Source organism: Carassius gibelio, chromosome A8, assembly GCF_023724105.1.
Source record: "Carassius gibelio isolate Cgi1373 ecotype wild population from Czech Republic chromosome A8, carGib1.2-hapl.c, whole genome shotgun sequence".
Lineage (NCBI taxonomy): Eukaryota > Metazoa > Chordata > Actinopteri > Cypriniformes > Cyprinidae > Carassius > Carassius gibelio.
Window position 1 is genome coordinate 7,797,079 of NC_068378.1, and position 24,976 is coordinate 7,822,054.

Here is a 24,976-nt window from a genome sequence, read left to right on the forward strand (position 1 = left end):
GCATTGCCTCACAAACCCCAATACTTCACCCGCTTTGAAAACACTGTTTACTCTGTTTTCTGTGTGCTCAGCACTGCATAAGAAGTCACCTCAGATTCACCAGTAGAATGACTAGCTGAGTTTTTACCCACTGGCTTCTCCTAGTGAAAGTAATTATGACCACTATTGAACAAGGGATAGCCAGACCCATGGACCATCCTGATCATCCTTTTGCAACAAAATGGCAAGTCTTTCAGAAAACACTTTGGGTTATTTCTGGAACAATTAGCATTAGTTGAGGTTTGTCCACTCACACACACTGTGTGGAATAAGTTCTCAGCACACCTGTTCAGCTGGTTTTTAGACTGTAATAAAGCATACAAATACCATAATATGTTTTCAGAAATTTAGGAAACATGCTAATTCACATACTCGTTTCTTCAAAAATCAGTGCTAGTTATTCATTTAAATATGCATTTAGTGTCAGAATGTCTTTTTTTGGTTTGGTCTGTGTAATTCCACACGCCAATTTACCCAACAGTATTTTGACAGCCTGGGTTGCCAGTTGGTGGGAAACACAGTGTATTGCAGTCAAGGATGCCAGCAAACGAACTGGGTCAAAGACTGCAGATTCTACCTGACCTAAAAAAGCTTCAGCATCAATCTCAGAAGGTCTATAAGGCTTATTAAACCACGGAAAAATCAACTCATCAACTTGCGGCATAAGGAGAGAGTTGCCTTCCATTGTCCTGTTTTATATCCTCAATCTGGCAAGCCACACCACGAGACTGAGGAGGAGGAGGAGGATGAGGGAGAAGCAACTCTCTCCATTATTTTGAATTTGGACTGCAGAACCCCTTTCAACTGCTGGCTGTATTAAAGTCACACAGAAAATATATTCCATCTCAAACAATTTTGATATTGCACAATAAACAAAAATACCTGAGATAATTCAAGAGCTGGTTAGGAAAAAATAATCTGATTAACATTAAAAATATACTTTTTATTTTATGTTGTCAAACACAAAATACTGCACAAAATCAGATGGTAATGATGTCACTTTTAAGTTCACGGAATTCTTTTCTGTAAAGAATGAATTCTATTTATATATATATATGTATATTTATCTTTCCTTGTTGACTATCTTGGACGAATTGGTCATCACAGTGCATTCTGGCATTGCATTTTTTTTTATCAGTCTACAATTTGGCTCAAATGAGGCAGTTGGAAATGGCATTTCTGATGAGAGAGTGCTTTAAAATGCTGTGTCCGTAGCTCTGGGATAAAGCCTATGATGCAGTATGTAGATGAGTGTTTCAGATGTCACACATACATGGTTCTTGCGTTTCAAAGCGCAAGTGCAGTGTGTTTACTAACGTGTGTGATGACGCAGGAACCCATGCTCTCAGGAGATCTTCAGGACGCCCTCAGGAGGAATGCGTGTGACCTTTGACCTGTATAGGGGGTGTCAGCTGCAGATGAAGGGATCGGTGACGCGCAGCTGATTCCACGCTCTTCTGACACCAGCATGTGCAAGATGAAGCCTTGCATTGCCTCAACTTTATAGATTGTCCATGGCGTTGGAAATTTTGAATAGGTACATTTCTAAAGCTTTTCTGTGAGACTTATTAAGTGAGACCTATGCATATGCTTATTTTAAGAGTTGTATAATAAGAGTTGTTAATAATGTGTCAGTGTTGCTATAATATCTTTTTCTGTAAACATATCCTCACACTGTGCTTTGCTTGTCCAGATGAGTCAGTCATTGAAGCACAAATTCCATTACAGTGCAGTGGAAAGTCAAGCCTTTGATCATACACACTTCACACACCCACCGTCCTGCTGACTCACTGCAGCCACTTATCCATCTTTGGCATTATATAGTGTGTTTACAAGCACTCTGGTCTGAACACAGGTCATCGGACTGAAATACATAAAGCATTTAATGAGGTTTCTTTATTAAAAATTGTGCAACACTGGTTTTTAATTGATAAATTACTAGATTTTGACATTTCTGAAGGAAGTGAGTGATGCATGCCATGCAAAACTAAAAGAGTGGGTGACCATTAATGGATGTTTAAGGATTTGTGTGTGTGTATGTGTGTGTGTGTGTGAGAGAGAGAGAGTGTGTGTGTGTGTGTGCCTATTTTTTATCCACAGGGCATGGTTAATTTTGGGATTCTGTCATCATCTATTCACTGCAATACACCACAGAAGATATTCTGAAGAATGCTGAACCAAACAGTTTTGGTTACCATTGATTTCCATCGTCAGTGTGACGTTTCTCAAAATATCTTATTTTATGTTCCACAGAAATAAAAGAGTCTTTACAGGGAGTAAATGATGACAGAATTTCCATTTCTGGGTGAACTATCCTTTGTAAAAAAAAAAAAAAAAACAGAGGTACATTTCAGCATAATTTTAAAAAGAGTACTTATAATGGAACAATATACTTTAAAGGATATACTTAGGTATTTTCAGACTCTTAATTAAATGTTAATTGCAGTTGAATGAAAATGTGTTATAGCTAATCTTCATAATTACTTGTGCTGTCTTTGAAATATGATTAAAGTGTACTGTTGAATGAACTGACAAGCATTTATGCTAAATTAAAATCCTGTATTAAAATATATTTGTAATAATTACAGTTGCAATTTGAAAAATGAAAAACTGAATAACACACTACAGTTAAAATTATAATCAAGTACTTTACATGTGCTTTCGTAAGTTAGTCAGCACATCAACATAGGTGTACTTCTATAAAGCATGACAAAAGATTATTAAAACGGGGTCATGTAAAATTTAATTTAAGGTAAACCTTTTAATTCGACATCATATAATCGGTACATTTTAAAAATGTACTTAAATGTGTTAAGAAACTTATGAAAGTGTGCTCGATTTAAGCACACTTTTATTCTGGTAATATGATATTATCTGGAAGTAGGGGAGACAGGGGCAATTGTAACATTTTTTTTTCTTCATAACTACTTTATAACAAGAAACAAATATAGGTGCACTAATTAACAATACAATATTAACAATTGATATATTTTCACAAATAAGGACAAGACTATAATATTAAATTAAATGCAGGAAGTCAGAGAGTGTTACAATTGCCTCCTTAGTGGGGGTGATTGTAACAGTGTTTGGGAACAGCTGCACTTTATTGCTTTAGTATCTAATAGCCTAATGTTGCATTTTTTTCTGTTTTCTGTAAGTCTGAGTCTGTTTGCAGAAGACTAAGCAACTATTCTAGTGGAATAATTTTGTTTTAAAAGCAAAAGCATTTGTGCCCATTTGTGCGCCCATGGGCATGCTGGTCTAAAAAAGAGGTGTGTTTTGTTGGTGTGCATTGTTGGCGCATTGCTATTTTGAGGAACTGAAAATAGACTGCACCATAGACTCAACTCAAACCTGGTCTAAAGTCTGGCTCAGTATTTTTTCTTTGTTATTTTAAGAGTGCGTAAGTAATACGCGACTATAGGCAGGTGCACAACGCAAGTATACTTATTACACACACAGGGACGCGCAGCAGCATACAAACATTTGTAAAAATGAAACATTACATTCCGCCGTGTAATTAGCGAACCCCTTTTAAAGGGGATGGAAGAAGAGACTCAAGTTTTCCTTTATCTTTTCAGTGTTACAAGATGATTGTGCATAGACAAAATCCCTGAAGTTGCAATGACTAACATTTTCTATGAAGCCTGTATTTATAATACATTATAAATATATAAATAATCATATTCTTCAAAGCTATAACCACAAATAAGTAAATATTATAATATATTAAAACTGTTCTTATGAATATATGAATGAATGCATTATGCATTCATTATAATGCCTTTAGAATACCCTTATAATGTACGTATTATAAATACAGGCTTCATAGAAAGTGTTACCAGATATTCTTTATCAAAGTTAAGACTCTGCCACGCCCCCACGTTTAAGTCACTATGTGGAAATATTTGCATAATTAAGCCCAAATGTTCACTCAAAGAAAAAAGGTGTGGTTTCAGTAACCGCAGTTAGTGTTAAAGCAGTCATGTCAGGGAGATGGTGTGTATATCTAGGAGAAAGCAAAAGTGCTTTATTTGGCCTTCAGAAAGTAGATGCATTTAGGAATTTTGTAATCTTTAAGATTACTAAAAACAGAACAGCAACGCATTTTATGGACGACCATTTCGTGAACCTGGGAGAGGAGGTCATTCTGACTTTACTACTACAGTCTGGTGCTTCTGAGTCAGCTACTGGAAGTATGTTTTGTTATTAGTTTAACTTTTTGCTATTGAATGTTTTGCATGTTGTGTGTGTGAGACAGAGAGAGAGAGAGAGAGAGAGAGACAAGGTCACTTACATCACAGCGGAGTCAGCTGTCCTTGGCCTGTGTGTAGGGTGCATCTCAATAAATTAGAATGTCGTGGAGTTCATTTATTTCAATAATCTGACTCAAATTGTGAAACTTGTGTATTAAATAAATTCAATGCACACAGACTGTTCACAGAGTGCTGTATCCAAGCATGTTAACAGAAAGTTGAGGGGAAGGAAAAAGTGTGGAGGAAAAAAAGATGCACAACCAACGAGCGAACTGCTGCCTTATGAATATTGTCAAGCAAAATCAATTTAATAATTTGAGTGAACTTCACAAGGAATGGACTGAGGCTGGGGTCAAGGCATCAAGAGCCACCACACACAGAAATTTCAAGTAATTTGGCTACAGTTTTTGTATTCCTCTAGTTAAGCCACTCCTGAACCACAGACAACATCAGAGGCATCTTACCTGTCCTAAGGAGAAGAAGAACTGGACTGTTGCCCAGTGGTGCAAAGTCCTGTTTTCAGATGAAGAGCAAGTTTTGTATTTCATTTGGAAACCAAGGTCCTAGAGTCTGGAGGAAGGGTGGAGAAGCTCACAGCCCAAGTTGCTTGAAGTCCAGTGTTAAGTTTCCACAGTTTGTGATGATTTGGGATGCGATGTCATCTGCTGGTGTTGATCCATTGTGTTTTGTGAAAACCAAGGTCACTGCACCCGTTTACCAAGAAATCTTGGAGCACTTCATGCTTCCTTCTGCTGAGCAGCTTTTTGAAGACACTAATTTCATTTTCCAGCAGGATTTGACACCTGTCCACACTGCCAAAAGCACCAAAAGTTGGTTAAATGACCATGGTGTTGGTGTGCTTGACTAACCAGCAAACTCACCAGACCTAAACCCCAGACAGAATCTATGGGCTACTGTCAAAAGAAAGATGAGAAACAAGAGACCAAACAATGCAGATGAGCTGGAGGCCACTGTCAAAGAAACCTGTGCTTCCAGCAGTCCCACAAACTGATCACCTCCATGCCATGCCGAATTGAGGCTGTAATTAAAGCAAAAGGAGCCCCTACCAAGTATTGAGTACATGTACAGTACATGAACATACTTTCCAGAAGGCCAACAATTCACTGCAAATATTTTTTATTTGTCTTATGAAGTATTATAATTTGTTGAGATTAATTGAATTCATTTATATTAAATGTGAGCCAAAATCATCACAATTAAAAGAACCAAAGACTTAAACTACTTCAGTCTGTGTGCATTGAATTGATTTAGTACTCGAGTTTCACAATTTTAGATGAATTACTGAAATGAACTTTTTCATGACATTCTAATTTATTGAGATGCACCTGTATGAGCTTCATCACGTGTCTGTCACATGACTGTTCCTCTTTCAGGCTTGAACTGATGGTAAAACTAAGGACATTATTGACTGTCTTTACATTTATTTTGAAAGAAGAAGCTCGCGATTATGGAAAGGGGCGTTTCATTTAAACAAGTGTTTGCGGGTTTTTGGCCAATCACAATGCACTGGGTCAGTTGGCCAATCAGAGCAGACTGCGCTTGTCAGAAGGAGGGACTTTGTAGAAAATGATGCGTTTGAGAGAGGCAGGGCATAGAGGACCTACAATAATGTACAGTAAAATAATGTGTATTTTGAACATTAAAGCATGTCAACATATTCTGTTACACCAAATACACAAAATAATGATCTTTTAAAAAAGCATCATATGACCCCTTTAAGAGAATAGGGACAGCACATTTAGACTATGCACCCGAGTGTGCCGAACGTTTTCCCGTCGTTAAACTAGCAAAAGTGGATTTGGACACGCCCTGAGTGCACCTGCGCCGTGCGCTTTAGACCATGCACTTAGATCGTTAAAATTGGGCCCTCTGCATTATTTGGTGTATTTAACCTTGTCTACTTGACCTCTGCTTTGGAAATGTTTGTCTGGTCCAGTAACAATGGCTGGGATAGGGCCAGACTGTCTAATAGCAGATTTTCATACCACCCTCCCTCTCTAACCCTGCTTTTAATGACCTCTTCTCTCCGTCATCATTCAGCGTGAGAGGGCCAGTGCACATATCCTGCTTTTGTGGGACAGGAATCTCTGGAATTCTGACCACCTCCTTTGCTTTCCCTTCTTCTTCTTCTTCTTCTCTCTGGGTTGATACAAGGCTCTCCCAAATAGCTCAAGAATTACTTCTGAGCTGACCCTCGTTGTGATACCTATGTCTGGGTATTCGCATAAAGGGCTCTGTGTGAGGTGCATACCACACACACACTTTCAGAGCTGAAATCCTCCTGCTCTGTAATGTCTTTATGCATTCACACACACACACACACACACACCTGTTGTCCTCCTACCTGCAGGTCATGTCTGGCTTCACTCCTCACTTGTCTGTCAAAGTAACTCACTCACATTTCTCACCCTCTCATATGAGTCATTCCACAGTTTCCAAATTCTCATGCACCATACTGAATTCAGGAGGTGATTGATGTGGGTAATTTAATCAGTTTTAAAATCCAGTTTAACAGACGTAAAACACCTGTTCAGTTAGTGTCATTTACTGCAAGTTGAAATTTTGCTTCCATAACATCCTTTCTTGCAAAATAGTGGACAGAAAACATACAAAATATGTTTATTATTATATTTTTTCCATTTGCATCTGTCGATTTTAATTATAAAATATATCTTTATCGGCTGTTTTCACAAAATGAGTTTTTTTCACAGAAAGTGCATTTTTAATGAGAGAACGCCTCATTTGCATGTTTAAACTTAACATTTCAGAAAACTTATCTCGCATTAATGATTAATCAACCAGGGGAATATGGTTTATCTGTTGGTTTCAATTGTGACCTTTCACCTGTCATGTCATTTTTATTATATACTAAAGATTTTTTAAAATCAGTAATGCCAGTATTTTTAATACTCAAATTTGATTGGCTGAGCAGTGATGCCATAGGAAAAAAAAACATTTTCGACTCTCCAAAGGACCTTTCGGTGAACAATTCTTAAACAAACCTTTTTTCTTCTGGAAAAGCATGTTTTGTGTAATGGAAGGCATCCATCCGATGTTAAATGTTCTTTATGGAAACAAAGATAGCAATAAAGAACCTTTATTTTTAAGACTGCACAACTGTGGATTGCTCAGATAATCTATTCTTGGAAGAATCTGAAAAAAAAAAACGAGTTAATTTTGAATCCTTTGATTTTTTTTTTTTTTTTTTAAGTCAAACGTTGATATCTTCACAAATCTGAGCACAGTTTAAGACATTGTTTAGATGTCGTTTTAAACTCTGAAAAGCACAAAACTTACCGCGAGTCTCCATTTGCTCTCTGTTTAATCTCATTGTTACTTTGGAGGCTATTCCTAACTCTATTGATTTAATAAAAGCATATATTATTATTTAAAAATATACATCATTCATTTTTGAATCAGGCGTTAAATCAGGTGTGTCATTCCAATAAAAATCAGAAGAAATGGTGTTGAAGTGACTGCCTGAAAGTTGTTACATGAGTTATGAAAGCGGTCTCTGGAGATCTCTTCCAGGGTTTCATAACACAAACCTCAGCTCTTCCTGCAACTGAATAGAGAACACTTTTCATGTCCTTACAAGATGACAATGAGAATGTTTCGAGTTTCCTACAAAAACACGGGAACCGGTGTGAACGGCTGGAGTTTCCTGAATGTAGCCGCTGGTAGGAAACGGTTAGAGGAAGTCAGAGAGCTCAACAGGAAGCACTCGGTGTGCGAGGAAACTAGAAAGCGTTTCGCTGTTCGCGGGTGAAGGGGAAGCATGTGTGAGAGCCGAATTGTTTATAGGGATTTTCCTTTGCACCTTCATCAGGACTTCCCATCCAAACGGAAAACGGCTGGAGTTCCCTTCTCAATTGTTCCACTATTATGACAATGTTTTTATGCTCTCCAGGGCGGCTTTCGTAACACATAATAAACCGTGTGGTCAGGTGAACACCCTGCTTGAGTGCATTCATCAGCTCTGTATTAAGTGTCTCAGCGGCTTTGTTTCATATAACTGTTGTTTGTAATCCACACTACTGAGATCAAAAGTCTCATTTAGCAGTTTTGCATCCACACCCTGCTCCCTAGAGCTCCAGCAACACAAATAATAAGGGATCCCCTCATTATGAAGATACACTCCCTCCCACTGCTCCGATCACGCTGATGTCAGAGACCAGCTGCCTCTCTCTCTTTCTCTCTCGCTCGCTCACTCTATAAGGTGACCTGCCTCTTTGGAAATGCTCTGTAAAACTGACAAGGCATCTGTGTTTGAGTCTTGCGATACCTTTAGCTTAGTAACTAGTCTGACTGATGCACTTTGTAACTGGACTAGCTTTGCAACATTTGCCCTCTGATTTCTTCGGAGTCAGTTAGAATACAAGTGGATGAACCTGCTTTTGCACTGGGGATTTGTACTTTTTGTAATTTCTGTATGAATTTTTGGGAAAGCTTAGAAATGTGTTCTGGAAGGAATCAGAGGACTCTGGCTGTCATTTGCACTGTATTGATGTTAGTTGCATGCCCAGCTGAAGGAGAGGTGAGTAGAGAACTTAGTCATTGCAGAAGAAATCTGTTGAAGGCTGTGCAGATTGTTGTATTACTCTACTTCCTTATGTGAATTAATTTCTCTTTATTAAGGATGAAATATTTTGAAATAATGGAAGAATTTCAGCTCAAGTAATTTGATCTAATCTATTTCAGACATTCTCAAAACTAATTGAGTGTGTGCAAAAAACCCACAATAAATGTGCAGATGAAGCAAAATTATGTCGTTTCATTGACGTAGTAAAAACGTTTTAAAAACGTGTTTCATGTGGTAAAAGCTAAATTATACATGACTGGATTTATTTTTTATTTATAAAATGAAAGTCAAAATATACACTTCTGTTCAAAAGTTTAGTGTCAAAAAGACATGACATTCATACATTTTTAATCAGCAAGGATGTATTAAATCAATCAAAAGTAACAGTGAAGACAATAATGTTACAAATGCTTCTATTTCAAATAAATGTTGTTCTTTTGAACTTTCTGTTCCTTAGAGATTTTGAAAAAATGTATCACAAAAATTTTAAGCAGCAAAATTACTTTCAATATTGATAATAATAATAATAATAATAAATGTTTTTTTTAGCATGATTTCAGAAGGATCTTGAAGACTGAAATAGTGATGCTGAAAATTCAACTTTGCATCACAGAAATAAATTACATTCGAAAGTACATTTAACTAGAGAATAGTGCTTTTGAATTGTAATAATATTTCATAATTTTTTATTTCTTACTGTATTTTTGATCAAAACAAATGTGACAATAATCCTTGGTGAGCATAATATATATATTTTCAAAATCATTATTTAAAAAAAATGTGTATGAACTATATATTTCTTTTATTTTAAGATTTTACTTTAATATTTACATTTTATAAACATGACCTTTTGACCATAGGTTGCATCAAGAAAGTATTTGTTTATGGAGATCGCATCAGGTAGAAATATCACAGTTTATCTTACAGTGTATATGTATTTGATTCAATTCTACAGTCACATTTCAAACACAGACACCTAAGTGAGGGTTTTATCTAAACACAGCCGGACCCATACATACAAACGTACAAAAACATTGGCCTACCAACTCCTACACTGTCATCTCTGTGAAAGCCTTTCATTTCTGACTGCTGCCCGTATGTAATGGAGTGAGGGTCTCGTCTCTCTGCTGTTCCCGCAGGCGTCCAGGGGCTGTTCTCATCCCTGCTCCTGCCCCCCGTCTCCACCCTCCTGTCCGCTCGGAGTGAGCTGGGCGCTGGATGAGTGCGGCTGCTGTAAGGTGTGCGCCCAACAGTTCAACCAGGACTGTGGCCCTGACCGACCCTGTGACCACATCAAGGGCCTGCGCTGCCACCTAGGGGCTGGAGGGGACCCTCGACGCGGTCTCTGCAGAGGTACGAAAAACACACGGCCGAAACTGACAACATTAATGAGTGTTAGTGGGTGAATATTCAGTTAGGAGAAACTTTCTGCTCCCTGCTATTATTACTATCACTATTGTTTGTTGACTTTTTAATTGTTAAAGTTCAAAGGGTAAACTATAGGGTAACCTCTCTATAATAAATATATAATAAATTATATACAACTTTTATATCACTATATACTCTGTAAATTATACTAAAATAAGGGAATTTTCACTTTCTGTCTAACTCGACCTAAGAACTTTAAAAACAATTATAATAAAATAAATAAATAAATATTGAATAGCAACGAATCACTGTCCCCAATACATCATGTCAAACATTGTAAAAATAAATGTTTTAAATGTACACATATAATCTGTATATATAGTTGCTATAGCAGTGGTGCAAAACTACAAGTGTTATAATTTGAAAGTTATTTAAAGTAAGAAACTGTTTATTTCTTAATTTGGGTTAGCTCAATTGCCGTTAGCCTAAGGACTTTGCCAGTTTGACTCCAGAAATGTGTAACGTGTCCTTGTTACAAGTTACATTTATTTACCATAATAATACAATTAAATTATGAACAACTAGAATTATATATAATATAATTTTAAACATGCATATATTATATTATATACATGTAATATCATAATAATAAATGCTTTACATTAATAAAACATTTACAATATATGCGAAAATGAGGGAATTTTCAATTTCACTGCAATTTTAACATATAAATAAAATGTTTTGGGTTTGATTGTTGTATATACATTTAATGCAAATATTTAATGCAACAAAAGCAATAGTTAAAAACTACAAATTAAGTAACTTTTTTTATTACAAGCTTTTTTTTATATATATATATATATATATATATATAAACCCAAACTTAAATCGTCTGCCTGCTAACTTGTTGTTATTTCAAAGACTTTGCAAGTTTTACTCAAACAGTGGGTAACCATTTATTTAAATGTGTCCTTGTTACAAGTTACAAGCACTAACTATATTAATAACACAATAAATATGTGTTATTAATATTCTTACAAGCAACTAACACTAATCCAAACACTAATCCTAGCCCTAGAGCAAATTAATGTTTTTAATTAATATTAGTCTGACCTAGTATGACCCAAAACTGATTAGAATATTTGTTAGATCATTTTTACATGTCTAGAATGCCAACATGTTAAATGTTAAGTTGTTACACCTTGACTAAAGAAGTGCGTGAGGTTTATTGTGTTGTGTGCACGTCTCAGCTGAGGCTCAGGGCCGTCCGTGTGAGTTTGCTGGTCGTGTGTATCAGCACGGAGAGGATTTCCAGCCCAGCTGTCAGCACCAGTGCAGCTGTATGGATGGTGTGGTGGGCTGCATGCCGCTGTGTCCCCACAACATCCCTCTGCCCCCCAGACACTGCACCAACCCTCGTCTGGAGACGCCGCCGGGACGCTGCTGTGAGGAGTGGCTGTGTGACGATGATAACAGCATCAGGGAAGACCCACCGGACCCCCGTCCCCATCACACCACATTCAATCACATCAGCAAACTCATACAGAGCCCTAACAGCGTCCTGTCCAGGAGAGGCTCCTTTCAAGGTACTGATTCGCCATTTGTAACACAGTTATTTTATATATATAAAGGAGGCTTGTGGTTTGACTCAGCTGACTTGGCAGTATGCAACTGTCTAGCAAACACCCAGAACACCCTAGTAACTACCAGAATGCCCTGGAAACCTTTAACTACTTTAGCAACTACCAAGGTGAAATGCGTTCATGGCTGTGCGTTCTCATTTACCCTGCAGAGTGGGCGTCCCTGCCTGTGTCTCGAGTTCCCTTGCTATCATCCGAATGTTTCCCGCAGACCTCCGACTGGTCCGAATGTTCTGCTCCCTGCGGGTTTGGCATCTCCAGTCGTGTGACTAATAGTAATGCACAGTGCAAGCTTGTTCGAGAGACTCGCCTTTGCCAGATCAGAGAATGTGACCTCACTCCATCTGTGAAGGTGAGATACTGTAGTGAAATGAGCGGTTGCACTTTATTTTAATAGCCAACTTTAGGCATAGTAACTTTGCAACTATGCCAACTAACGCTTATTAATTTGCAACTACATGTCTACTTACTCTCACTAGAGTGTTAGGAAAGTTACTTGAGTCAGTATCAAAATCTAAATAAAATGTTATCTTATATGAAGCTGACTAGTTCTCTAATGACTCCTATAAACAAATAATCAAATCCAGCCCAGATGACAATAAGTAATGCAATGCATTACTTTCCATAAAAAATATCCAATTAGTAACTTTTTTATGGAGTTACGCAATATTGTAACGCATTACTTTTTAAAGTAACTTTCATCAACACTAATTGCTTTTATGCAACACTTTAATAAAACAAGAAGTTAACACTGAGTAGCTTGTGTTTCAGATCAAATCTGGCCAGTTAACATTGTTCTAGAAGAAGCCTCAAGCTTTTCACTCATATTAATGATTTCTTGTTGCTTTAGAAAGGAAAGAAGTGCAGGCAAACGGTGAGGTCTCGGGAAGCGGAGCAGATCACGTTCGCCGGCTGCTCGACGGCTCGCCGTTACCGGCCTCGTACCTGTGGCTGGTGTGTGGATGGCAGGTGCTGTCAGCCGTCCTCGTCCCGCACGGTGCGTCTGCGCTTCCACTGCTCAGACGGAGAGAGCATCACTCGTAACGTCATGTGGATCCAGCGCTGCCGCTGCAGCAAGAGCCTCTGTGGGGCTCAGAGAGAGAGATCCTCGCCCGCCATCAGCCTTCACAACGACATACACACCTTCTCTCACTGAACACATCAACCCATGATGACTAAAACTCACTCTTCACACTCAAAACACGTTAAACCTGAACTATAGAGTGATAAACTGTTCTAGACTTGTATATAGTTTCTTGCACTTTCAGTGTTTCTCCTTCGACCTTTGACCTGCAGCCTCTGAATCTCATGAAAACATGTCCAGGTCACACTTCTCGAGGATCTGTGAGAAGGCATTGCTAACTGTTGCTAGCTCATGTTTCCACATCTTTCTACTTGTATTTATTCTGTTATTTTTGTAGTATTTTAAAGCGTCTTTAAGGATAAGTGATGATATATTTGTTGTCAGATGAATGACTTCCTGTCACTCGATGGGTTAATGCACTAATGAGATGTTATGTAAGCCTATATCATTGTGTTAAGACCTTTAGAAATATTTTTGTCTTATGAACTAATATATTTTCATACTGCAGAGTTTTTACTCGTGAATTGATAGGTGTACAGATGTATTTCGCAATCTTCATGAGTTAATGTGTGGAGAAAAGCAGGATGGAGATGTTTTAGCACAGATCTTGCTTTGTGTACAGGCTTCACTGTAGGTGGAGTGACTCTTTGAGACTGCTTCATTTTTCGGGGCATGCTTTAATATTTGGACGCTCTCTTGTATAGGAGTGAATGACTATTTGTATTGTTAAGATGTTGAATATAAATGACTTTGCTGATCAGTTTGTGTCACACGAAAAATCAGTGAAAAATGTTTGTGTTGTTTGTAACTGACTGCTTCTTACTTTGACAGAATGTTCTCAGCTTCAAACATGTAAGGGGGCCACAGGATGACTAAATTATACTAAATTAAGTTAATTAAAACGTGAAAACTAAACATACATAATTACATAATAACTGTTTAAAATCCACCCCTGAACAACTGTTGACCTTTAGGTTTTATTGCCAGACAGAGAGAAAGAAAGTCAAAAGAAAACTAATAAAATATCATATTATACCACTTCAGACACCATTAAACCCCAAGAAATCATATCAAACCAGTTCAGCCCCCAATAAACCTCTTTAGACTCAATTATACTTCATAAAAACACTGAGAATTGCAAACTGCTAGCAAGTGTTTAATAGTAAGTATTTCTTAATAAGTGCTGTTAGGTGATGTTAGCATGTTCCTTGGGCGTTATTTGACTGATTTAAAGTGTTTGCTAGACATAGCTGACAACTTTTGAAAGCTAGCATGTTTTAGCACATTTATAGCATGTTTTATCATGCTCAAGATATGTTGCATAATATAGTTTGCTTTGGCAAGTTGCTAAAATGTTCCTATAAGAGTGGTCATATTAGAGAAATTACAATGAAAGTGTGGCAAAAAGGTCTGTCCACTTTTGTAGTGTAGTGATCCTTGCACAGCTCGCACAAGTCACAAGACACTTTCTAATCAAGCATTTTCTGTTGGTCATCAGGCAAATCCACGACTTGAACCTGTTACAAAATCTGTGAAATCTTTCGCCCTCATTTGTAATTCATGATTGTTTGGATTCCTACTGAAATGAATTTGCTCACGAAAATTAGCTGGAAACAGTAGGTCACATTAGCAAAATACCATGACAGGATATGGACAATGATTTTTATTAGGCATGCTATACATTTTTGTAAGTCACATTTTTTGATTGATTGTTTATTTGTAATACAGTTAAAGGCTCATAGAACTGCTTTCCATTGCAAGGGAAATGACAAGCAAACGTCATCACTGAGGTGAAACATGCCAGTTTCTGAGATGTTTGCTCTATAAGGGCCTCGCATGTCCTCAAAAGACTGTTCAACTTGTTTGCTAAGTCGGAGTAATTGATCTAGTTCAATCATTTAATTGTGTGCGGGCTGCTCTTAGAAGCCTCCATAAACTTTAAGACGTGTCCCTTGATAACACAATCTCCCAGCAAAAAGAAAAGACTCCATAGTTGTACATTCATAGTTGTACAATAGCACAAAATAGCAGTGGATGGAGCTTTGGGTTTAAACGTGTCACGTGACACAGTGAAGTATTCATACATCAGCAGACACTTTCTATGAATAGATAACAAAGTAGCACTTGAACCTTTGAAAAATTCAGAGAAAGGAGATGCTTAAGCGTTGTTTGTTCACATCAGGCAAAAGCACTTATGAAAACTTAAAATAAAACCTCAATATTAAAAAAAGAAGATTCTAAATGCTATAATAGTACATTATATATACACTGCTTGGGACATAAATATTGTGTTTTTGGTCATTGAAATAGCACGGGAGAATCTGTGGTGCATAACTAGTAATGTGTGGTGAGTCCCGTGGGTGCAGGACGCTCCAGGTGCAGCACAGAGAGTGAAAGAGGAAGGCCCAGGATCATCCAGGTCTGCTGCAGGCTAACACCGACGTGAGTTTCAACACGGATCTGAAAGAGGAACTGGAAATATGTCTGAAACCAGAACAAAAGGCCACAGGGTTAAAGGCTAACACACATTTAGAGGGGTCATATTTTCTCTTTGGATTGTAACAAGCTCTGGGTACATGAAGAAGATCTGTAAAGTTGCAAAGACTAAAGTCTCAAAACAAAAGAGATATTCTTTATCAAAGTTAGGACTCTGCCACACCCACTAACACCTCGTTTAAACACGCCCCCACGCGTCTACATCACTATGTGGAAATATTTGTGTAATTAGCTCAAATGTTATAACACAAAGAAAGAAGGAGTGGTTTTGAAGCAGTCAAGTCAGGGAGATGGTGTGTGTATCTAGGTGGAAGCAAAAACACTTTTTTTGGCCTTCAGAAAGTAGATGCATTTAGGAATCTTTAAGATTATTTACAAGTTACAACAGAACAGCAATGCATTTTATGGATGAACCGTTTCGTGAACCTAGGAGAGGTCATTCTGACTTTGCTACTACAATCTGGAGCTTCTGAATCAGATACTGTAAGTGTGCTCTGTTATTATGTAAAGTATTCGCTATTGAGTGTTCAAATGCTGAATTCTGCGCTTTGTGTGTGTGTGTGTGTGTGTGTTTTGATAGAGAGAGAGAGAGAGAGAGAGAGAGACGGTCACACAGTGGAGTCAGCTTTCTTAACCTTCAGTGGCTTGTGTACTGCAAACACGTATGAGCTTCATCGTGTGTCTGTCACGTGACTGTTCCTCTTTCAGGCTTGAACTGATGGTCTTTACATTTTTTTTGAAAGATGAAGAATGCTATTATGTAAAAGGGCGTTACATTTCCAACTAGTGCTTGTAGTGTTCGGCCAGTCACAATGCACTGGGTCAGTTGGCCAATCAGAGCAGACTGCACTTGTCAGAAGAAGGGACTTTGTAGAAACGATGTGTTTGAGAGAGGCGGGGCTAAGAGGATCTACAATAATGTACAGTATTTGAAAAAAAAAAATTTGTTTTAACATATTCTGTTATACCAAATACACAAAATAATGATCTTTAAAAAAGCATCATTTGACCCCTTTAACTTTTACAACAGCAAATATATATATATATATATTATATATTCACATTTGGATAAATTAAGGCTTGGTCTAGCTGCAGAGTTCAAATGTGTAAATGTGTCAAATGCTCAAATAATGTTTTTGAATTTAAAAATCAACTGGCAGATGAAGGTTCGTCTTCTTTACTCTACAACACTGGCCTCAAGTGGAACCAACAAGAACTTCAGGTGATTTTACAGAGATGTTGAGATGTTCATAAACGGTGTAAACTCTGTTACCTTGACATTCTGTCATACGAGACATGAGGTTATGAATGCAGATAATGTGCGTTTATTGAATGAGCACTGTGCAATGTCCGAACCGATTGCACTATATTTTCACTGTTTTTTATTTTATTTTATGTAAAATAATTTTCTGTTTTAAATTCATTTTAAATAAGTATTTTTTTTTAATAATGCTTTATTCTTGTCATTGTTGCCATTGCCATTGTGTACAAAATGTTCTATATAAATAAACTTGCCTTGCCTTGCCCAATGTGGCTGTTTTTGTATATGTCCGTTTTTTTAGTCTGAGTTTGAGCTGATGATGATCTCTATATGGCTCTGATGATGATTAATCAGGTCAGCTATTTGAATAGCAGAAATATTGCACAAAAAAACATCCTGGAAAATAAATGTATCATTATATAAGCTAATATATTATAATTATATTTGGGTTTAAACTACCATGTTTTTATAAGATGAACTATGACTGCAGTTAGGATATATTAAATTACAGTAAACACACTCATTAATAAATAGGCCTACCCTTAGTTGCCTAATAAAGATTAATCTCAGCGAACACCCAAGGTGTTATTTATATGATTATTTATATATTATATAAATGTATTATTGCTTAAATGTATTATCTTTTTTAAAGACTTGAAATGTTATTTTTATACTATCTCTTCTTCCAGCAAAGCTAAAGCCTTAAAACAGTCTACGTTGTGCACGAAATATAATAATTATGCTTATATATATTTCATGTGCTATTGACTATTGTGTTGTATGTATAAGGGAGGCAGGATTTTTTTCTACTTTTTTTCTTTCTTTTTGTATATTGTTTATATCTCTTGTTATTGTAATCTGTTTTGAGCTGTAAATGTGTGTATTTACCTTTATGTTCAAAAAAAAAAAAAAAAAAAAAAAAAAAAAGCGGAAACGTTCAAAATTCTTGAACTTCAGTTGCACGTGTGTTTGTCCTTAGGTAAAGATTATGCTGTAAACACGCGCATGACTTTAGTGTAACGTTTACTTAATTATGGCTAATTTTCATAAGGGTTACTTCATCAATTCCTACGTATGTTATCTGTTTTATTTAAGAATAAAGATTAATTATCCATTTTAAATTATAGTTGCGTTTATATTTTTTTATAAAGAAATGTAATATGCATTATGTTTAATATGCGTGACGGACAAATATGTATCAGGCTAATATTGATTATTGTGTTAGAAGCCACGCCTCGAAATGATCAAACCTATCAAGGTGAAGTGTACAGCTGCGGTACGTCACGCCAGTCATAAAAAGCCCCTCGACGCCTCACGAGTCTGTGAGCTTCCTTCACTCGATGAAACATCTGACGGAATAAACCTGCCTTCGAGTCCACGCGCTCTCGAGTTCTTCTTCTGGAGCGCTGCACAATGCAACGGAGTCAGTAACTCACTGTCCAGAAAAGCGACGCTGATTAAACCGTGTTGCCCTGTTACTGTAAAATGTGGGCGTGAAGAGGACAGTCATAAGAGCGCGAGGTCTTGGGGTGGATAACTTCAACTTTACAGAGTAACAACTCACTGGAGTATCGAAGCTCTTCAAGGTGAGTCGCCTTCCGTGAGTTCACATTTGCATTATACACTCAAACTGACTAAGTTTCAGTGCAAGAGCTGAGAATATAAAGCTTGAAATGCTGGGTGGATTCATCAAGATAATACTGTAATCCTGCTGCTGTGGTAGGTGTCAAAATATTCTTTACTTACAGGTTATAGTTAATCTATTCTAGATAATCAAAAGCACATATTTTTAGAAAAGTGAATTTTATATTTATAAAAAATTATAATCAAATTAAATGCAACTAAACTGTCTACTTTAATTTTTCGAATATCAGAGTAACGGATGTGGCTATGTGAAAATGAAACAAAATATTAAAATATATACAAGAAAAAGTGGTAATATTAAACCTAGTGGTTTAAAGGGTAAAGATTAATTCGTTTTTGGAGGCTGTGCTGTGATCCTTAAATAGTCTTTTGAATGATTCATCCTCTAAACATCCCTGACTGCATTTTTTGTTATTAATTATTGTTACACTGCTTGACAATTTAGTGTATGTATGTGTGTGTGTGTGTGTGTGTGTGTGTGTGTGTGTATAGTTACGTTTTCTAATGATTTGCTTATGGAAAATATTAACCTTTTTTTTTATCACAGACCTCATGTTGGGTTTTTAGATGGATGTTAAATAAACCATTTTTGATATCCAAGCTTTACTTAAACATAGAAAAACAATGAATCACAAGCTTTATTAGTGTTCAGTCTTTACTTTGGCACCCTAACTTATATATTTGTCATATATCTCAATGTTGACCAATATATTTGCATCACACGGCATCATTTAATGTATAGTTTAGGATGCACTTGATGACTATTTGGTCAACATATATTCATGTATCTGAAGTACTGAAAAGTTATTTTTTTAAAAGAGCTTCTATAAAAAAAAATACAACTGTTTTGAATTGGGAGAGCCACGTCCCCTTCATTGTCCCTTCACGCTGACCTCTGCCTTAAAGAATTCATCATTAAAATCAACTGATTTGCATACCATATAGTTTGTTGTTGAAAATCATACAAGGTTAGATAAGTTGATACAGCTGTTTTTCTCATTTGCCTCCTTCCAGCTGTAGCTATGGTGAACAGTCAGGTTACCGGCGGCGTGTGTGCGTCCAGGTCGTGCGCAGGCTGTGGGGGTCACATCGCTGACCGTTTCCTGCTCTTCTCCATGGAGCGCTACTGGCACACGAGCTGCCTCAAGTGCTCGTGCTGTCAGGCTCAGCTGGGAGAGATCGGGACCACCTGCTACAGCAAAGGAGGCATGATCCTCTGCAGAACAGACTACATCAGGTCAGACGCACGCGCCAACACCAAACACCCCGAGACCGTTAGATTCGTTGTGTTACAGTAGATCTATTCAATCAACTGATAATAGATGACAAAATTAATTGAGCATAAGTAGCTTCTCTTAGAACAGTATTTCTGTATGCCCCCTCTTAGCTCAGAGGTCATGACCTTTTCAGTTGCATCCGGCAATTAATCATATTGACATAATCTGCTGCACTGATATTCAGCTTATTGTAGTAAAACTCTTGAACTAAATCTAATCACTAAATTTATCAAATGTAGTCTAAACCTGTCATTTATTTCCCAATTACTATTAATAATTATTATTATTTTAATAATTGTGACATAAAGGGGGAAACCTAGTTTGATTCTTTTATAAATAAATCCTTTATAAAAATTTCTCTGTTTTTGCACAAATTGCATTGCTGAGCATTACCCTTACACCCTGTTTCCCAATTATTATTATTATTATTATTTTTTTTGTGAACAACCACATTTTTTGGATTGTTTTAATGTGATTTAGAGGTTTATCAGTTACCGCAAACCAGCATTTGGTCCCAGACTAGCTGGTATAGCTTCACACGGGCAACATTTTCAACCCTGTCGTTTGTAACCCTGTTTACATTTTACTTAATTTAATTTTTTTTTTTTTTTTAGTTGGATAAGCCTGTTTGACTGTATTATCTGTTAAAATGTGATGCTTTTTAATGTTTATTGCTAAAAATGCACACGATCACAAAAAAAGCAAGGTTTTACAATGTTTAGACTGTATCTAGTTTTAGTAACAGGGTTGAAAATATAGAAAACCACATTAAAATAATCAGAACATAAAAAAAAAGTCTATATTGTTTGATCTTATAATTTTTACTCCACTAATATAACTTCTAAGCATCTAATTTCACCAATCAAGTGCTTTGTGGAGTCACCTTATACTTATATAAATTGCTTAGTGAACCATAAATAGTTCAGGTGGTCTACAAAATGTACTGTAAGGCCATCCTTAAAAATATTTTGGTTTGCAGTAACAGTAAACATTTTGTTTAAAAAGGGTCTGTAGGTAGGTCTATATATATATATATAATATATATATTTTTTTTTTTTCAAGTTTCAATGTAAAAAAAAAGAGAGATAATTTTGGTGATGGTGATTACGTCGGTATGAATTTGAACAAATTAGCATATCGTGACGTCACGCCTGAGTCTTCAACCCGAGCCTTAGGGCGCATCATTACAAACCTGATTTTGATGCATGCCATAGACCACAAACAAATTGAAATCTTTGTCAAAAACATGTTTATTGCATGAATTTCAGGTGAGAAGAAAATAAATTAGTTACTTTTATAGTTTTACTTGCATCCACCGCTAGGTGTCAATGCAACCTACAAATGAGAGACCGTTTACTTTGCTTGCTTGGGTTGTCACTTTTGTGAAAAAAAAAAAATCCTGTTTGATTTGAGTGACAAGTGTTCATTGAATCGATTGTAAAATCGATTTTGCATGTCTAGATGCATTTTATACAGCAAATAACACCAAATATAGATAAATCCGCGCCACGGACAACGGGCAGGACGAATGTAAAGATTCAATATATTCGTAAAGACTAATATTTCTGATGATTTATTGGCGTGAAGTTACGTGCACAACGACAAACAGGAGTGCAAAATTCTTGAAAAACAATAAGTAGAGTGGACCGTCATAATGCAAAACATTTACTGCAGACTTCAACATGGCAGAGTTTACGATTAGAAATTAATAAAAAAAAAACGCATACGTCGGCAATTCTAGCCCGAATCTGTATCTGTATGCATGAATACCGGCAGAATTCACATTTCTGTTGTAAAAAGAGAACCACTGTGCAGAAGTATTATGTGTGTGTCCGAAGCTGCAGTTGCGCGTGTTCCAAAAAAAACTTTCGAAACTTGTGACGTTGGTCAGATTGATTCGCGCAATAGATTTTTGAAGTTTTAGACTAGATGGGAGAAGGGAAGGGATGGGGAAAATTCCGGGCACAGTTTTTCCAGAACTTTGTGCCAAGTTAAAGCAATGTCGAGCTGTTCTAATGAATGTTTTAGATGTATTATGGTGCCCAAACTGACTTTGAACCGTGAGTCTTCGTTTGTATGTGGGCCTAGGCAATTTATCCATTTACAATACTCAATAAAATATTATAATATTTGTATTGCTTTTGTATTAGTTGTTTGAAGAGTAAAAAATAATAATAATTGGTCAGTCTTAATGCAAATGTACAACCGGCATGTCAGTTGGACTAAAAGCAAAAAAATAAATAGAGAGAACAAGAATATTAAGGATGGCCTAAAAGCAAATTATGAATGGAAATAACAAATTATCTTACACTCTTGAAACACCATGCATGGGTTTAAGTTTTAGATTTAACAGTTAATGAGTGTGAAAAGGCTTTTAACTCACAGACCCATATTATTTCACCTCCACATTTAGTAGTGACCACATCTGAAATCTTAATCATTATAACAAAGACGCAAGTCGATAATGAGAACATTTGAGGCAAGAGTCTCCACGGTCATTTGCAATTCAAATAGCCTAGCCAAAGTTGTCTGAAGCTGTAGTTGTCATGCTATGCTGACAAGCATTTTGTTCTTGTGTTGATTTGCATTGGACTCATTTGCATCCACCGGGTGCTGATGATCTCTGCAGATGCATTCTCACACGCTCCCACAGAGAACATCAGAGACGCTGCATGCCGTCTTAGATGCATCACACAGCATCATTTAATGTTAAGCCTGTTGTGTCAACTCTGTGGGAGATCATTATAGCTGCGCTCTTGCAATAAAGCAAAACCAGGATCTACAATGTGTTTCTTCTACTTCATTTGTGTGTTCTGTGTTTTCCAGGTTGTTTGGGCACACGGGGGCTTGCAGTGCATGTGGTCAGTCCATTCCCGCCAGTGAAATGGTCATGCGAGCACAGGGCAACGTCTACCACCTCAAGGTTGGTTATGTGAAGCATGACCATAACAGCATTGTAAAGAGATAGTTCACCCAAAAAACAATAAATACTGTCAATTACTCATGTCTTTTCAAACCTGTAAGACTGACTTTATTCTTGACACACAAAAAGATGTTTTGAAGAATGTTTTTGTCCACACACTAAAAGTCAATGGGGTCCAAAATAGCATTAGACACCTTTTGAGTTTAATTTAAATGGACGATAAATGAAGACAATGCTCTACAAAAGAGCAGTCATGCAGGTTTGGATAACATGAGGGTGAGTAAATGGCAGATTTGTACATTTTTGGCTGTGCTTCACTTTAACTTGAGTGCTATATTTAATGGCTTTCTAAATAGCAGATATTCAGTAGAGCTGAATTAAGCATGTGGATATTTATTTATTTGTCATATTGCAGTATGGTACATTTATTTTTCTGGGCCAAGCCTAGATGTATTACAGCTTCTCATAATAATGTTCTCCTGATGCTCTTTCTTTTTAAGATAGAACTGACCTTGGTTGCACAAGAATTAACTCATTAAAACATAATTTTAAGCACTGAGCCGGAGCAGTTAGTTCTCTAAATGCTAACCCCGGCTAGCAGCTCTGCATGCCTCAATAAAACGCATGTGTAATAATTCAGCACTTAAAACACGCCACAGGGTTAAATTGACTCTGTTCTCTCTTTTCTGTTCCAGTGCTTCTCCTGTGCAACGTGCAGAAACCAGTTGGTCCCCGGTGACCGATTCCACTATGTGAACGGCACACTATTTTGCGAACACGACCGGCCAGGAGCTTCACTCCTTAATCCTCACCTGCAGAGCAACCCGGTGCTACCGGACCAGAAAGTGAGTTTTACTCTTTAAGGTCATATTACAATGTGAGTTTGTGTTGCCATAGATGACAAACATGCAGTTTAACCAATCTTGTCTTGTAGGTTTGCTGAAGGACTGCTTCTTCCTCTCTCTCTCTTTGCTTACCCTCCAGTGTCCTTCTCATCCCAGCTCTTCACTGACATCCTCCACACACCCCTCCTTTAAAGCACTTACGTTCTTACAGCCTAGATTCTTAGGCTTAAATGAAAAAGTTTCTTTTGAGAGGGGAGAACGAGTTTGGGCTGCGAGCGAGGGAAACAAGTCTTTATATTTGACTTCATATGAAACTCTGGTGGATTGTGGCTTTCTTGCCCCCTGAAAACAGAAGTGACTTCTATTTTCTCACAGGATATCCTGCCTCGCTCACATCTAACCTCAGCGAGAGGGCTTCAGCTGAAAGCAATTGATGCTTTTTTTTTTGAGTCGAGATGAAACCGTGTTTACAACCCGTTTTTGTCCATAATCTGACACATACACGATTTAAAAAGGATACATATTATTTTAGCCCAGTTTGTACTGAATACAGTGTTTTCAGACTTCAGCCATGTATATGTTTATAAGCAACTGAAAACGTCAAGGCATATCAAAACTTCTCCAGGCCCCCAAAACCCCCTTAGACCTCAGAGGGTATATGTGTTGAATATGCATAACCAATTTGAACCTGGGCGAAGTCCATATCAAGAACATTTTCGACCACATGCAAAACTGTAACCAATCGCAAGACATGGATCTCGCCCGCAAGATTGCACCGAGCAGTAAATGGGACTCACTTTAACACCAGAAACTAAATGTTGGCCAATTTTGATTTCATGTTGACTTTGACTGTAAATACGTTTTTATACCAGTACTCTCTGTAACGGTTGGATTATCTGCTCAACATGTGGTGTCTATTTAAGGTGTAATTATCCAATAAATATGAAATCCTACAAAACCCAGCTGCCAAGAATGAATTTGTTGTCCTAGTTATTTTTATTTTTCTCCTAGTTATTAGCTTTGCTCTCAGCGGTGCAAACCTGATTACCCAAAGGGTTAGTATGAATAGGGCTTGAGCTCGGACCATTACAGAAGCAATTAAATGTGAGCAAGGAGTGTGTAAGTTCATTGTGAGTGCCGTATCTGTGCTGCGGTTGCACTGGGGAGGCTGAACTCTGCTCTGATCCCGTGTTTGAATTTAATAAGGACTAATCTGCTGCCTAGTTAATTAAGAGGCAGTCGCTCCTTTCCGTTCGCTTCCTCAAAACAATCAAACACGTTAAATGTTTACCATGTCGCAATTAAAGTACACAGCACAACTTTCTCACCCCTTTTCCCTTCTCGCAACCTCCTGCCCTTCAAGCCACCTCTAAACTAGCGGGAAATTGCTCTTCTTGCTTTAGAGAGAAATAATTGGCATTTCTAAAAAATTATAAAAATAAAGTTCTTCCCCAGTTTTTACCATCTTGGTTTTGATGGCACATTTATATTATTTTAAAATGCAATTTATTTTTTCAGTAGTAATTCTTTAGATTTTTGC

General features: G+C 37.1%; 2 protein-coding genes across 3 annotated transcripts; both read left to right on the forward strand.

Moving 5' to 3' along the window:
- The first annotated feature begins 8,561 nt into the window (after positions 1–8,561).
- On the forward strand, positions 8,562–13,750 carry LOC128018308 (CCN family member 1-like). Its single transcript, XM_052603756.1, has 5 exons — positions 8,562–8,853; positions 10,038–10,251; positions 11,517–11,852; positions 12,059–12,258; positions 12,757–13,750. The coding sequence occupies exons 1-5, from the start codon at positions 8,749–8,751 to the stop codon at positions 13,060–13,062; spliced, it is 1,161 nt and encodes a 386-aa protein (XP_052459716.1). The 5' UTR covers positions 8,562–8,748; the 3' UTR covers positions 13,063–13,750.
- A 4,290-nt stretch (positions 13,751–18,040) lies between these two features.
- On the forward strand, positions 18,041–24,413 carry LOC128018309 (LIM domain transcription factor LMO4). 2 transcript variants are annotated; one of them, XM_052603757.1, is made up of 5 exons: positions 18,041–18,333; positions 19,406–19,628; positions 22,495–22,591; positions 23,287–23,436; positions 23,526–24,413. In XM_052603757.1, exons 2-5 carry the CDS (start codon positions 19,414–19,416, stop codon positions 23,532–23,534), a joined length of 471 nt encoding a protein of 156 aa, XP_052459717.1. In that variant the 5' UTR covers positions 18,041–18,333; positions 19,406–19,413; the 3' UTR covers positions 23,535–24,413. The 2 variants fall into 2 exon arrangements, with proteins under 2 accessions (XP_052459717.1, XP_052459718.1); XM_052603758.1 differs by having other exon boundaries at positions 18,322–18,466.
- Positions 24,414–24,976: the final 563 nt, after the last annotated feature.